This window comes from Rhododendron vialii, chromosome 12a, assembly GCF_030253575.1.
Source record: "Rhododendron vialii isolate Sample 1 chromosome 12a, ASM3025357v1".
Taxonomy (NCBI): domain Eukaryota; kingdom Viridiplantae; phylum Streptophyta; class Magnoliopsida; order Ericales; family Ericaceae; genus Rhododendron; species Rhododendron vialii.
Genome location: NC_080568.1, coordinates 28,408,869 through 28,424,487, shown reverse-complemented (window position 1 = coordinate 28,424,487; position 15,619 = coordinate 28,408,869). Strand labels below are relative to the sequence as shown.

General features: G+C 40.4%; 3 protein-coding genes across 3 annotated transcripts; 1 reads left to right on the top strand and 2 right to left on the bottom strand.

Moving 5' to 3' along the window:
• Window positions 1-357: 357 nt before the first annotated feature.
• Window positions 358-4,124, top strand: LOC131311552 (protein NUCLEAR FUSION DEFECTIVE 4-like). Its single transcript, XM_058339047.1, has 2 exons — window positions 358-1,038; window positions 2,736-4,124. The coding sequence occupies exons 1-2, from the start codon at window positions 541-543 to the stop codon at window positions 3,936-3,938; spliced, it is 1,701 nt and encodes a 566-aa protein (XP_058195030.1). The 5' UTR covers window positions 358-540; the 3' UTR covers window positions 3,939-4,124.
• Window positions 4,125-4,826: 702 nt separating this feature from the next.
• LOC131309626 (LOB domain-containing protein 27-like) lies at window positions 4,827-5,364 on the bottom strand. Its single transcript, XM_058336233.1, has 2 exons — window positions 5,007-5,364; window positions 4,827-4,888 (listed from the first exon to the last, which is right to left on the bottom strand). The coding sequence occupies exons 1-2, from the start codon at window positions 5,362-5,364 to the stop codon at window positions 4,827-4,829; spliced, it is 420 nt and encodes a 139-aa protein (XP_058192216.1).
• Window positions 5,365-6,861: 1,497 nt separating this feature from the next.
• Window positions 6,862-13,235, bottom strand: LOC131311551 (pentatricopeptide repeat-containing protein At1g74750-like). The gene is made up of 2 exons (XM_058339046.1): window positions 13,075-13,235; window positions 6,862-9,728 (listed from the first exon to the last, which is right to left on the bottom strand). Exon 2 carries the CDS (start codon window positions 9,723-9,725, stop codon window positions 7,149-7,151), a length of 2,577 nt encoding a protein of 858 aa, XP_058195029.1. The 5' UTR covers window positions 9,726-9,728; window positions 13,075-13,235; the 3' UTR covers window positions 6,862-7,148.
• Window positions 13,236-15,619: the final 2,384 nt, after the last annotated feature.

The window sequence follows — 15,619 nt, the reverse complement described above, 5'->3', positions numbered from 1 at the left end:
GGTATTTTTTTTAACTTTTCGTAACTTTTTGTTTAGCTTTTCATTGTAATTTTTAGGATTAATCGTTTGTCTCGATGAAAGGAGTCTAAAAAACACAAAATTATGACCGAAAACAAAAAAAAAGTTCACTAAAAAAGAAAAAAATACTAACAATTGTTTTATTTGTCTAAAATACCGTCTTATTTGAATTTTTTTAACATCGCTTTATATTTTTATACTTTTTCAATTCTTCTCGTCGAAACAAAAGATTAATTCCAAAACTTACGACGAAAAAACTAAAAAAAAGTTACAAAAAATAAAAAAATACCGAAATAAATTTTAAATTATAAGTTTCCAAGAACGCACACTCTCAAATCCAGGGAAAAAATGTAATTATGTAAGAAGAAATCGATCGAGTTGGAGAGTCGCCCGTCGCAGAGCTACACCGAATGGTACCAATCAAATTTGGCTAACTTCAAACATCGAAGTTGTTAATGGATGCCATGTATGCTAGTATAGACAGCTAGAACTTGGGAAATTCATTCCGGGAGAGAGAGAGAGATGGGTAGTAGCAGAAGTTGGACGGACAACAAATGGACGGCTACGGCGGCGAGCATATGGATCCAATGCACCAGCGGCTCGCTCTACACCTTCAGCATCTACTCCGCCGCCCTCAAATCGACCCAGCTCTACGACCAGTCCACCCTCGACACCGTCTCCGTCTTCAAGGACATCGGCGGCGGCGCCGGCGTCCTCTCCGGCCTCCTCTACACCGCCGCCACCTCCCCCCCTTCTTCTTCTTCATCGTCTTCTCGCACCGCCGTCTGCAGCCGCGGGGGGCCGCGGATTGTCCTCGCCGCGGGGGCTATCCAGTGCTTCGCGGGCTACTTCCTCATGTGGCTGTCGGTGGCCGGGTTGGTTCCGAGGCCGCCCGTGGCGCTCATGTGCTTCTACATGTTGATGGCGGCTCACGCCACGAGTTTTTTCAACACTGCGAACGTGGTGACGGGTGTTAATAACTTCCCCAATTATCGTGGGACCATAGTTGGCATCATGAAGGTTAGGTTTGTTCTCTCCTCTTTTCTGATTTCTAATTCTATTGGTATTTTCTTTTTCTGCAATTATACTTGAATTTTGATGAGTTTGTTTTGGTACAATTATGCTTGAGTTTCAATTTCTTGGGATTTGAGGCTTGCAAAAATGTTTCTGTTCCTTGTATTAAGGAACTACTACCCAGCAGCGCGGCCGTTCATCTTGACACGGACAGCTCGGATTGAATCTGATCGCATACAAATCGAAACCGTCAATTACGAGGTTAAGACCCGAACCGTTGATTGCCTAGATGAGAAGCCGGATCGGCACATGGCTCTACATCTCCCATTCCGGAACTTGTTGGCTGCCACTGTAAACTGAGACAGACACTGTTTGAATGGCTCTATGAAGCATAGATACTGATACATGATATAGTATGGTTAATACAAGGAGACTAGACGAGACAAGAAAAGCTAAACAAATAGGATATGGGTACAACTAGGATACATTTGACTAAAAAGTAGTTCTATAGTTTTCTAACATTGTATTGCATGAGACCGGATCCTTTCATGTGAAAATCCTCATGTGATCATTTCTTGTGATATCCCAAACTTGACACCGCACAATTTTACCAAATTGACGGCCAAGATTGCCCTTTCATTGAAAATATTCAAAACAATGTCGTTTTGGGTTTAGAGCATACCCAAATCCCCAAAATCCCCCAAGATCGGTGTTATCTCAAAATTCCCCAAACCCGTATTCATTAAGTTCATTAGGTTTTAAATTGTATATTTTGCATACCTTTTTTTTAGGGGTAAATCATCATTTCTCATGGAACATGCAGGTTAAGGCCCCGTTCCGGAGCGTGAAATAAGTACTTATTTTTTAAGAAGGCAATTTCAAGCTCAAAAATAATGGGTTTATTAAAATCTAAAAATATGCAATATGGATCTAGTTTGAAAGATCTTATTGAGATCTTTAATATGGTGCAAAAAAATTCAAAAAATTATTTTTCATTTACATTATTTTTTAGTTTGAAAATGTGAACTAAGTACTTATTTTTTAAGAAGGTGTTCTGGAACGGGCTCTAAGTAATTGATGTGGTTGAAATATGCAATTAAAAGAATTTGGGTTAGAAATTGATTTCTTAAAAATAAGATTATTGGAAGTTTGGTTTGAGGGTCCTGATGTTTTCAAATATTTATTCTGAGAAAATCAATTTGACAAGATGATATTTCAGTTACTATAAATCAAAATTCCGCATCAATTTGGTGATTTATATGGGATTCAGAGATGGTAAAAGTCCTTATATTAAGGGTAATTTGCTTGAAATATGTCCGCAACTTCCTTACGAAGGTGAGGGTTCAAATAAAGGCTTTTGATTAACTGTATAAACTATAAAGGGAGGATATATGTTTCCCACCCTGTTTTAAATATGATAAAGTGTGCAGATTTCTATATACGCATGTGTTCTCTTTTATTCTCCAATTACAATGTATACGTTCTACTGTTTATGTTTTGTAATACTTAGATACTTGATTTTAAGGAGAGAAAAGGTTTTTTTGACTGGTTGATTCTAAGGTTTTGTACTTTGAGGCTAAGATGCTCTTGAAGCGATAGCTAGACCATAGTTTCTTGTTAAATTTTCCAGTATAAAGTTGTACTTCGTTGTTGGTTGTTTTCACCCTTGATGTGGTGCCTCAAGGTCACTGATTTTTTGCTAGGGTTTTCTTGGTTTAAGTGGAGCAATATTAATCCAAGTGTATCAGACACTATTGGAGGATAAGCCTAGCGCATATGTTCTAATGTTGGCACTTTTCCCCGCTTGCAACACTCTGTTGCTCATGTGGTTCGTAAGAATCTATAGGGAAACCGAAGGAGATGAAGACAAGCACCTGGATCGTTTCTCGTTGGTTTCTTTGGTTATCGCTGCTTATCTCATGGTCATCATTATTTTAGACAATGCCCTCTCGTTGCCATCACCAGCACGCATCTGCAGACTTGTCATACTTGTTATGTTGCTAACATCCCCCTTTTATGTTGCAATGAAAGCCCATCTGAGTGATTCAAGAAGGATTTCAGGTACTTCTTTTAGCGGACACCAAATTGATGATTCCAACCTTTTGGCTCCAGAGATACACAGTGACAGTAGACATGCCCATAGTGGGTATCATCAGGTTCCCAGTGGTACCGTTAGAGAGGTAGATAAGAATACGAAAGACAAGACAACTTCGCAATGGGGAGAAAATCTGAATCTTGTGCAAGCGATTTGCACTAGTAGCTTCTGGCTTTTGTTTATTGCAGCGGCTTGTGGTATGGGTTCAGGACTCGCCACGGTGAATAACATTAGCCAGATTGGAGCATCTCTTGGTTACACAAGTTCCGAGACAAGTAGTATGGTTTCTCTTTGGAGCATTTGGAATTTCGTTGGTCGTTTTGGAGCTGGTTATCTATCGGAATCTTTCTTGCATGTGAATGGATGGGCGAGGCCATTGTTCATGACCATTACTCTGGTAACTATGAGCATTGGCCATGCTGTCATTGCTTCCGCATTCCCGGGTGCTCTATACGTTGGTTCTGTTCTAGTCGGTGTTTGTTATGGTTCCCAGTGGTCGTTAATGCCTACAATCGCTTCTGAGATATTTGGGGTAGTGCATATGGGAACAATTTTCAACACCATTGCCATTGCAAGTCCTATTGGGTCTTATATTCTCTCTGTGAGGGTTATCGGGTATATTTACGATGTAGAAGCATCGGTTGAGGGGGGTAACAGTTGCAGTGGAACTCATTGCTTCAGGCTATCCTTCCTTGTTATGTCGTCTGCTGCTCTTTTGGGATCTCTTGCTGCATTAATACTGTTCTTCCTCACAAAAGACTTCTACCATCAGGCTATACTCAGAAGGCTACTAAATTCTGTTAGGAAGTGAATTAGATGCTTGATCTTACTGTGTACTACTTACTGTATATAAAAAGTACTAGTTAAGTAATCTTGTCACATATCTGTATATGGAAAATTCAAATATTCGACGTTGGATCGTCCATTGGAGATTTGAGAGAACATTGAGTTGACTACACCACTCAATTATAGGTTGCAAAGGGATTCTGGTTTGTTTTTTCGATCTTACATTCTGGGTTTTTTTTCCGGGTAAACGTCACAACTGCATTTGGGCCGAGACAATTTGCACATGCTGGGATCCAGGTTGCATATACTGGAAAATGCTGGTCATGATACTAGCCTTTGGTCAGCTGTTTGCTGCACATGCCTTGCAGAAAACTAAAAATACAAGAAGTCGTTGATAACAGGCAGAAATGAGAACTACTATGTTTCAGTTTTTTGCGAGGCATATGCAGCAAACAAACACTAGCCTAGGCATGGTAATCCAATCCCACCTCTCTATTCAAAAGATACAGTAAGAAAACTATTTTAGACATACACGATTGATCGTTTTAGTGTTGTCGCGCTGAGCTACTCGTGTACAATAAAGTAAATAAAAGTCCAATAAAATTTACGAGTAACTATAGTATAGTCCAACAATAGAGTTCACTTTTTGTAGAGCTTTTCGTCATTAAAAATTTAAAACTTCCTATATTTTTTTGTCACCGCAGCACAAAAATCCTTGAGCCGCCCTTTAATCCCGAGACATAATTCTGAATAAAACAAGGCAGGTTCGGCTGTGAACAAAATTATATTTTTGAGGTACTAATCTCAGCAACCCCACCGAAGGTGTCGAGTTCATTACTGTTTGGGTGAGTGAACAAAATTACACTTAAAATGCTCAAAGTTACCAGAAAACAAGAGACAATACAGAAACCAATCAAACTTTTGGAAGTTCGGTCTCTGAACTGTCACTGTCAGGGTAGGAGGAGTAATCATGCGCTGGATTTGGCAATGTAGGAATATCAATGATCCAATGCTGGGGGATCGTGGGTCGCGGGGAAACTATTGTTGTTCTCTGATGACCCCAATCCCGACTCCAACTTGGGATCCTAGGCACCGGATGTCATCTGATAACGCGCAAGCTGTGAACGAACATCGCGGAGTTCTTCGAGGGCCAACTCCGTCTGATGCTCGAGACGGCGGATTACACCAAGGCAACCGTGGACGGGGAATTTCTCGCGCATGTCGGCCTGGTAGATGATGGATTTCATGGCCTCGGCCCTCTGAGTCGGGCCCAGTCGGAGTGCTTTCATGACGCTGGCGACATGGAAGAGCCGGTGGACGTTTCGGAAGGTCTTGGGTTGGTGAGGGGGGAAGTAGGGCGCGAGTGGGCAATCGTTGGCGCACTCCCTCCTTTGGTGCTTGCACGCGGCGCAAGGTGGTTGGAGGGTGGTTGTGTCACCAGTGAGGCTCATGTTTTCTTCTTGCTTTTGGAAATCAAGAGATCAAACAGGAAGCTAAGAGGATGAAGATGAGAGAGAGAGAGAGGAAGCCTAGAGGGTATGGAGTATTTGAAAACGGTTGGGATATTTGCGAAATTGGTGGGGGTACTGGTGGGGGTACTGGTGGGAGACAGAGTCAAAAGGGTATGGGATCCAAAATGATTGGGTTCTGTTGTGGCTTTTTTCTAGATCCTCCTCCATTTCTATGAGCTCGTGGAAACGGGTCCGATCTCCTCTGTCCCGAAAATTCATGTGCCCTATGCCGAGAGATTTTTCGACCGTTGGATTGTATATATTTTAAATCCAACGGCTGAAAAACCTCTCAACATAGAGGCACAGGAGTGTTCGACACAAAGGATCCTGTCTCCGTCGAAACCTCAAAAGAGAAATTATCTCTTATTTTGGAATTCCCAAAAGATAAGAGCCTTGTTCACGAAAAAGTGCCGTTGCAAATCAAATCTTTCAAGAACCATGCACAAAATAGAGAACGCTCTTGCTAGTTCATTGAGTGCACATACATTCCCTAAATTAACAAGCTAATTTTGACCCCACTTATCCTTGTGTGTACATTTTAGGATTCAATTAGGAGCCATTTTTAGAGAGTGCATTGAGTGCACATATACTGCACATGAGAATTGTTCTTTTAGAGCTCTTAGAACATCAATGTAAAAAATCATGTTGATCATATTCGAAAATTATGATTTTAGAACATATTTATGGAAATTCAACTCGGACGGGTGAAATTACCCTCCCAAATCTAGGTATCTTGTTGCAGAGATATTATTATGATGATAAAAGAAATTGAGTTAGATTTTTAGGAAAAGTAAAGAATATAATATTCACCCATTATCCACATTGCTTACTAGAATTCCTCTTCTCACTATCCAATGTTACGAAAACACTACTTGGAACCGGAATCTCTGTAATGCATGGGTGCATACAAGGACCGAGTGAAATCTAAATAATACTAATATGACCAAACTTGGAACCGGGATCTCTGTAGTGCATGGGTGCATACAAGGACCGCGTGAAATCTAAATAATACTAATATGACCAAATTATGCACTGCACTCTGAAGTTCACCCCTGCACTGTAGTCTACAGAGACCGGGTTCCCACTTCTTGACAGTTCAAAGTAGGAATAAGCCATTTAACATAGAACATGGTTTTTGGTTAGTTACTGATACTAAAAGTTCTTTAGAAAGGCCGAAAACTACTGAACTTACAACAGATTAGGAGATGTTGCCAAGCGGAGGTGCTTGGCAACGGTGCCAAACGCCCAATCCGACCCTTCATCTCGGGAATCGACAATTTGGATATTGACCAAGCAATGTACAGTTCAGATTTGTATGCGCTCAGATTCAATCCGAACGTCCATGCAGAGATGAACAGCCAGCCCCAGAGTATCCATAGCCTCCCTGTGGACAAAATAAACTCGACTGAATTAAACAAACCTCCACAATTGTTTCCGTTTTCTCAAAGAACAAATAAATAGATATAATAACCCCATAATACAATTCAAAATTAGCCACACTGAGTGAGGGTGGCTTCAGCTGGAGCATGAGCTCTATAAATAAAACCTCAGTCAACGTTGGTTACAGAAGCCGATTACAGATAGCATAAACAGAATTCACTCAAGAAACACCAACAAGAATCAGCAACGGAATTCTTCGAAGCTTCAAACACTCATCGGCTTTCGACTCTTCCGAACCGCAGAACTGTACAAAAACCCTACGAACAGAGCACAAGCGTCGCAAACTACAGTAAATGCATCCGCTCGACATACGACTGGACTAACCATTGGCTAAGAGGCTCCCCGTACCCTACAAAACACCCGGTATTATTACTCTCTGTGTAAAACGGAGAGTAAAAACTCTGGAGCAAGTTATCCACAGCCTCTCGCACCAGGGAAGCACCAGTGACCCTGCTCCTTCGGCCCCACCCTGTCACGATATCAATGCGTCCCGGATGAGTCCCGGACGTGATCATCTGCTTCCGGAACCACGCAAGCGTCCTCGAGAGGGCTGTCACGGCTGTCCCATCTGACATGACGTGGAGGTTAATGAGCCAATAACACGAGCTCTTCCGTCTGACCGCATCCGGGTATACATTCTTTTCTGCCGCCACCTCCCAAACAGAACCCGCCTCCTCCTTGAGCCCTGACTTATGAAGAAAGTCAACCACCGCGTCAACAAGACCCCTCTTGCTTTCCCGATCTTCGCTGTGCATCAAGTCCAAGAAGCTGGTCATGTGGTCCCGGACGTTCTGGCCGTCAGGTCCTGCTGCTGGCATCGACAATAGAAAGGTGTGGGCCGGGTGGTTGGTGACAGCCATGAGCTCACAGCAAAAACCCATGTCGAAAGACGTTTGGGCTTCCGTACAACAACTGAGTAACAAAGTGTAGGTCTGTAGGGAAGGTTTTAAGCCCAAACTAAGCATGCTTTGAAGCAAATCATAAGCCTCAGACAAACGGTGGACCCGAAGGAAAGCACTGAGCAGAGAATTGCACGTTGGAACATTAGGGCACAAACCTGCATCGAGCATGGATTGATACCACCCCCAGGCCTTTTCTGCATTCCCAGATTTGCCCCAGAGGTCAACTAGGAGACCATATACAGGTTCATCCGGTACCCAGTTCTTTCGCTTCATTTCAGCATAAACTGCTTCTGCTTCTTCAAGATATCCACAATGACCAAGAACCTCCATTACAATACTGTACGTCACATTATCTGGTTCAAAACCCGCATTCTGCATCTTGTGATAAAGATCTAGAGCATTCGAATAATTCCTCGCTTTTGCATGCAAAGCAATCATGATGTTATAAGTGACTAAGTTAGGTTCACAGCCCTGACCCACCATTTCAGAGAAAAGTTTATGGGCATCTGCCAAATGACCGCCTTTCCCAAGGCAATTGATGATGACGCTGTAAGTGAAAGTATCAGGAGAGAGGCCCACCTCTTGCATCCTTTGATACATGTACATTGCAAAATCGAGGTATCCAGCTTTTGCATGGATGTCAATGAGTGTACAATAAGTTACACGGTCTGGTTCACACCCAAACACCTGCATTTGCTTGAAAACATTGACTGCTTCATTTAAATAATTTGCGCGACCATAACTATGAATGATACGGTTATATGTCACAACATTGGGCTTACATCCGTCCTTGATCATCTGTTCTAGCAACTTGTTTATCGCACCAAACTGCCTTGCACGTCCAAGGAGGCCAATCATGGTGGTGTAAGTATGCCCATCGTGCCTAAACCCATTTTGTCGTTTCAACCAGTAGAAGAAGGAAAGAGCCACCGAATGGTCTTGAAGCTGCTTAAGGATTTGGTTCGCCTGGTATGCATCCATTGAACAGTTAAGCTTCCCGAGAGCTTCTTCTGCCGATGGACCCCACTTCAGCTGTCGCAATAGGTGAGAAACCGTTTCCACCACACGCCCGTTGCTTGAAAACTGCTTATTGACGGGAGCAACTCCATTAGGTGTTCTCCTATCTCTTGGGAACCTGTCCAAACCTTCTGCAACATTTCCCACAAACTTTCCTTCAGAAGTTTGTACAGTGGACATGAAACGGGTTGCCTGGCCTTTTGATCTCTGTGGCAGAGTCTTTTTCATATCGCACGAATATGAGGGTACCGGATTAGTGTCTCCTTTATTTGAAACAGTATTGATACCATTACCCAAACCAGATTTTTCACCTCTACCTTTTGCAACATGAGAGTTCACTTTTGGGGTTGGACCGGCTTCTGTCCCAGTGGAAGATTTCCCTTGGCCTATGTCTTTTCTATAGGTTCTCACATTTGAGGATTTGATGCTTGTTGCACGATCAACCACACAATTCTGGGGTGAGCTAAGCATTCCACTCCCATCAGACATAGGAATCTTGTAGTTAGCCAAATCGGACAAAAAACTCACAGCCGCGATTCCCGCCTTAACAAATTGGTCGCCAATAGGAGGCGATGAGTGCACCATTTCACTGCTAGCATAATTGACACAATCTCTTGTCCCCAAAGAATTGGGAGCTGCTATAACTTGTGGTAGAGAAGCTGGGTATTCGACTCTCTCTGCTTTGGGGGGATTTACCCCTTTAACTGCATCTCCAGTGATCAAAGAGCCTACGCTGCCTACCACTGCTGAAGTTTTGGATACTAAGGTGGATGGTGGTTGTACATGTCGCACTTGGTTTCTAGTATTCTGCTTTCTTGAAATACAAGTTTCGTCATCAGTACAAGTGCAAGAACTTCCATCTCCTGCATTACAGCGGGTCCCACTAAGGAAGAAGGACCTAGCGGATTGGGAAAGGGTCCCGAGGTGCTTTGATCGTAACATAATCTGCATAGAAATTTGAAGGAACAAAAAGTCACCATTTCTGGTAGTAGGTTTCAACTATTTCAAATTAATGCCACCATAAATTTCTTCTTTCATTCTAAGCAGGAAAGAGAATATTTGGTTTCAAGCAATGTCACAGCTCCATCCCCGTTGAAGAGGCAGAGAAATTTTGTTTTTGTTTTTAAAAAAGGAACAATACAATATCGCACTACATAACAGAAACAGTTGTGATCAGTATTGTGAAAATCTGGCAAGATTTATGGCAGGAAACCACAAATGATGGAGGCTAAGCAGCTAGGCACCTTATTGGCCTAAAAAATATCGAAGTCAACGGACATGAACGGAAGAGACAAATCAATAAACAAGGAGACAGGATCTGCTAAACCAATACATCACTAGGCACTAACCAACATATGACAACACTTGTAGCCCCCATAAAGCAAGAATCAGAATCAGAATGAAGATGCACAGGGTTGTCACCTATGATGCACAAACATGGACACCGATACCGACACGGGGACACGAGAATTCTAAAGAAATGGGGATACGGACACAGAGGGGATACACCACGTGTATATTTATTTATTAATATATATATTCAAATGAGGGAGTCCTTATTTTAGTTAAAATGCGGATCTCCTCATTTCTCCCATTTTCCGATCGAATTTCGATGATCCGAGCCGCTCAATGTGTTCAGAATGTGATTTTAAGGGTACCCACGAGAAATCGGCAAAAAAAATGACCGGGAAGGGCTTCATCCGAGCAGTTTTTGTTTGAACCGTTCGATAAAAAAACAAACAAAAACTGCTCGGATGAATCCCTTCCCGGTCATTTTTTTTGTTGATTTCTCGCGGTACCCTTAAAATCACGTTCTGAACACATTGAGCGGCTCGAATCATCGAAATTCAATCGGGAAAGGCAGGTCCACATTTTATTAAAATGAGGTGGTCCTTACAGGAGACGGACTGTGTGTGTGTGTGTGTGTGTGTATATATATATATATATATATATATATATATATATATATATATTTTTTTTTTTTTTTTTTTTTCCAAGTTTAAATGGCAAAATGTAGACAAAACATAACATCCATAGTTCTAATACCATTCAAACAAAACAAGACATCCATGATCCATAAGTTCAATACAATCCAAATACCCAATTGAAAACAAAACATGATAAACATCCATAGTTCCATAATAATAAGCCAAAGAAATAAACTAAGCAACTAGTCTCCAAATTTCAATTAGACCCAACTTCCATCAATTCTTCAAGATCATCTCCATCATCCGTAAAGACTATAGCCACCGTGTCCCAATCGGTGTCCCACTGTGTCTCCAACCGTGTCCCCCTCAAAAATTTATACTACATTATGGGACACACCACGTGGCATGTCCCGTATGTGTCCCCGCATGTCCAAACACTGCAATAAGTCGACCTCTAGAGGTGTCGGTGCTTCATACTTTCATAGGTTGTCACATTACTTTACATGTCTCTTGTAATGCACCCGTACCTCTGCATACATATGCTAAAAAAAATACCACAAGAAAATATCATGTATGTTTTTCTGGACAATTACAGTACCATACTGAAACAGAACTTATCTATAAAGCTCAATAACTTTGGTCACAGAGAGGGGTAAAAACGAAAAGGAGCCACAGCAACCCATGGTGCTCATAGCCTCCTACAATAGTCACATGACCGAAACAGCAATAACATGTTACTCTTTTGGTCATCCTGTTCACATGGTGAGGGATTGGCTAGAGCAAGCATACTTTTGATATGCACCCTGGAGCTGCAAAACTAAATGCTCATGGGACAATATAGGACTGACATGAGTAGAGAGTTTATTCATCACTGTATGGCCACCTACACAAAGAAAATAGTGACATGCAAGCTAGAACAGCTTGAAACCATTCACAGAAGTTGCAAATCACAAGCAGAAACATATTTCGCTGCCTTGCCCCAGAAGGTCTATTCACGAATAATGACCACAGACTCAAAATTACCCCAACAAAAGGATCCAAAATATTGCTTGAAATATCACACCTCACTTGAACCATAGTCCATTTAGTTAGCCAACGGAAACTAGAACCATTACAAAGTAATCCGCAGCTCACGAAAATAGTAAAGGTGCTAGCAAATCAAGAAGATCAGCCATACATACACCCAAACTCACTCATCTACCTTTCAGTCACTTCCTCTTGGGCTGCTCACCAATGCAAACAACATTCACATCAGTTGCGCTCAACACAAAGCACATCACCCAATCCTCTTGTAGCGAGAGAATGGGTGAGGTCAAATTTAAAATAATGGACGATACTGAACAATCCTGAGAAGGGTTGTGTTAATCAAGGGAGGTTCCGCCACTAGGTGCCTGGAACCTCATAATACAAACTCACGTTTAACCAACTTGGGGGAGCCTTTTGCCTCAAAACTGGATTTATTCAATTTCCAATAGAAAATTCAAAACCAAAATGACATGGACCACCAACATTCAAATGTATTATTTGGTAGTAGAGAGCTGACCAAGTCTATGACCATTTGGAAGCATAGCAACAAATACAAAATGGATCGAAGGTTTTCCCAATGCCTCAACGTTAATACTTTTAGTCTCCAGAGCACCATAGACAAAAGTAAGCGAGGAAATGTCCGAACAACGTCTAGTAAAATGCTGAGACAAACAAATACATTTTTGAAAGAGGAGAAAAAACAGGAAAATGTTGAACTTGAGAACCTCTCCTGTCCAAAAAGACAAGCCAATGCATGTATAAAACTATAAAGTTCAAGTATTTGATTTCAGAAGAACAAGAAAACAAAGCAGTAAAAAATCATAAGCACGGGTGATGCTTTCAAAAGCAAAAACACTGCTTGCATAGGTACGATAACACCAACCGATTACTTTGATCCGTTCATACTCATTTCAATTTATCAAAAAAAAATCCCCTTTCTCACAGAAATCAGTAACATTAGAGTCTTGCTTTCAAAAGCAAATACACTGCTTATATATATATGAGATGACAACACTACAACAACACGTACTTTGATCCGGTCATACCCATTTCAATCTATACAAAAAAAAAAGTCCTCTTTCTCTTATACATCCATTCCAAGACGACAACTTTGACCAGCGAAATTGCTCTTTCGTTCTGATCAAGTACAAACACTAAAGCATCAATCTTTTTCGGATAATCAACAGAACCCACATTCTAAATCACCGAACTGAACCCAAAAATACAAAATCTTTCGCAACTCTACAGTTCAGAAAAAGCAGGACACAGAAAAACAGCTAAAACCCAGTAAAGAGAACAAAGTCATACACAGCAAAGGAGAGTTGTAGAGCGATTACCAGAAATGGTGAGAGGGTTTTAGAGAGAGAAAGATAGAGTTTTAGAGAGAGATAAAAGGGATTGGTGGCGGCTTCTTCACCCTGCCATGAACCCCTTGAGTTTCCAAGCAACTTGGGCGAGGGGACTCTGATATTGTTTGTGTCTAAAATACTAAAAACCTCACACGCTTTGTTTACCCTAATTTTCTCTCCTCTTTTTTTTTCCCGATGGTCAGAGTGTCCTTTGTCAGTTTACGCGCACGCAAATAATTCCCTTCCGGATTCAGTTAAAAGTAGACCATCCACACCGAAATTAGTGAATTCATAAAAAATTACTTTCTTGCAACTCCAAAAGCAAAACCACTGTCAAATGTGTAAAGAGCAAACTAGCATTTTGTCCGTTCGATACATGGAGACAAAAAAAAAGTGAGAACTTTTTTCATGTTATTCTGTACATCAGTGGATCAGAACGTATAACTTTTAGAATTTACTCTATTTTCTCGCAAAATAATTAAGAAAATTGTACAATTATAAAAAAACAAATAAATAAAAGAAAGGAGATAAATTTCAAGGAGTATTTGTTATGTTATTGATTGAACTTAGTTTCCTCCAAGCAAAATAAAGTATATACTGCATTTTATATTTTGTAAAAAGTGTAAAATATAATGAATAAAAAGCTGAAAAAAGACAAAATTTCATGTAGAAGATAGGGTTAAAGAGAGAATTTCGTTTTATTTTAGATAACTAGTACATCCTTATAAGATATAGTAGAGATTCCACCAACCAACGAGACTAACCCAAGTATCCAACATCTTCCATTTTCTTTTTTTAATGATTTTGCTTTGCTCTTTTTCTGAGACACGTGTTACCGGCTTCACGTTTTAAATCTGACAGTCAGAAAGTTCTAGTAATTCCTTGTATTTTAGTTATCCTTTTTCTAACTTACGGATTTTTTAACTAAAAAAAGAAAGAAAAAGAAATGTCTCTATTCGGTCGTCTGCATCGAGTGTGAGGGTGACTTTCTGATTTGTTTTTCCTCGTATCTCTTTTTTCCCTTTTCGTTTGCAACAAAAAGATGCCATATTTTTTTCTTATAGGAGTAGAACATAAAATAAATATGTTAAAAAAAAACATAAAATAAAAAATAGGATACCTGGGTAACTTTTGAAATTTTTAGTTTATTTTTTCCAAAACCAATGTTAACTATAACTGGGTTATCAATAGGGTTGCCAACGAATTGAACAACTTAATCTCAATCAGAACTGGCTTTGGGTATATGTCGAGAATGTGGCCGCAGCAGTCAGGAGTCTTGAAACCCAAAGCAAACAAGCCGATACCCTAGAAGCTCCCTGCCTCCCATTAACTTCTACAAATTTTAGTACTAACCTTTCAGACCTGTAATCGAACGGTCGAGAGTGGTGGAAGTGTACTCCAGCTCATGTGGAGGAGCACACACTCTAGTAACACACCCGTTCTATTTTGTCAATTTGTCAACGTGGACTAAAGAGACACCTCATACGTTGTATGAACGAGAATCGAGAAATGTGGCTTGGCCATCAAGAAAGCCGGCCAATACCAGGAAAAATGTTTAAATAATGAGAAAAACTTCTTTGCGGTTTGCGGAGCAATTTATAAATAAAGTTTACTGTGCTCAATTGCGCGCATCCAAGTTTTGGATAGTCTGGATTTTGAAAAAAATATTCGCTAAAATAGTTAAAATCCGGACCATTGATTACCGAAACTGACGAGTGAGATTGCGCGGATCCCTGAATAACTTATTCATTTCTCATTTAAATAATAGTTTTCGTAAAGCAATTCTAAACACTACTTCTTTCGTCCTTTTTTAAGTGTCTTGTTTCGTAACTTCAACTTATTAAAAAGACATCATCATTATACCTTTCACATCAACTTTTTCCTCCACTTTCTCTACTTATGTAACTTACCCAATACCCATCGTCATTACACTTTTACTCACTAACTTTTCAAAATGAAATTTACTTTTAGTGACAAAATAGACAATGCATAAACTTTTACTTATTAACTTTACCAAATAGACATTTATTAAGGGACAGCCCAAAATGAAATACTAAACTCGAAATAAGGGACGAAAGGGAGTAGTATATATTTGGAATTGGTTTGAATACATTCAAGCACATGATATCGAACGGTATCGAAGACAGCTGTGTTCCAGTATTGTGTTTCTAAGTTGAGTCATTATTTTAATTTTTATAATATTTGCGTTAATCTTTCTATCTCGATGTAATTAATTTTCATAATGGCGTTGGGCCACTCAACCGACAAGGGAAGGGGCTAGGGAGTAAGGGACCAAAGAAGTTCGGAGAATCGATTTAAAAAATACTGCGGACACAGATCGAAACGTGCATATTATGATACTAATGTGTGTTCGGAAACATCTGATACGTGTGTCGTGTGAAGCCCACATACATCGAAAGATTGAATACATCTGTGTCGATAATTGTGCACTAGCTATTATCTGTGTCCGCAGAATTGTTCATTGATTTAGGTTAACAAACAGATCAACTCAATTCGAAAATGGAATTTCGGA

Coding starts and splice junctions, on each gene's coding strand:
- LOC131311552 (XM_058339047.1), top strand. CDS start 541: ATGGGTAGTAGCAGAAGTTGGACGGACAACAAATGGACGGCTACGGCG. Junction 1,039..2,735: donor CCATAGTTGGCATCATGAAG/GTTAGGTTTGTT, acceptor ATTTTTTGCTAG/GGTTTTCTTGGTTTAAGTGG.
- LOC131311551 (XM_058339046.1), bottom strand. CDS start 9,725: ATGTTACGATCAAAGCACCTCGGGACCCTTTCCCAATCCGCTAGGTCC.
- LOC131309626 (XM_058336233.1), bottom strand. CDS start 5,364: ATGAGCCTCACTGGTGACACAACCACCCTCCAACCACCTTGCGCCGCG. Junction 4,889..5,006: donor GCGTTATCAGATGACATCCG/GTGCCTAGGATC, acceptor TGCCAAATCCAG/CGCATGATTACTCCTCCTAC.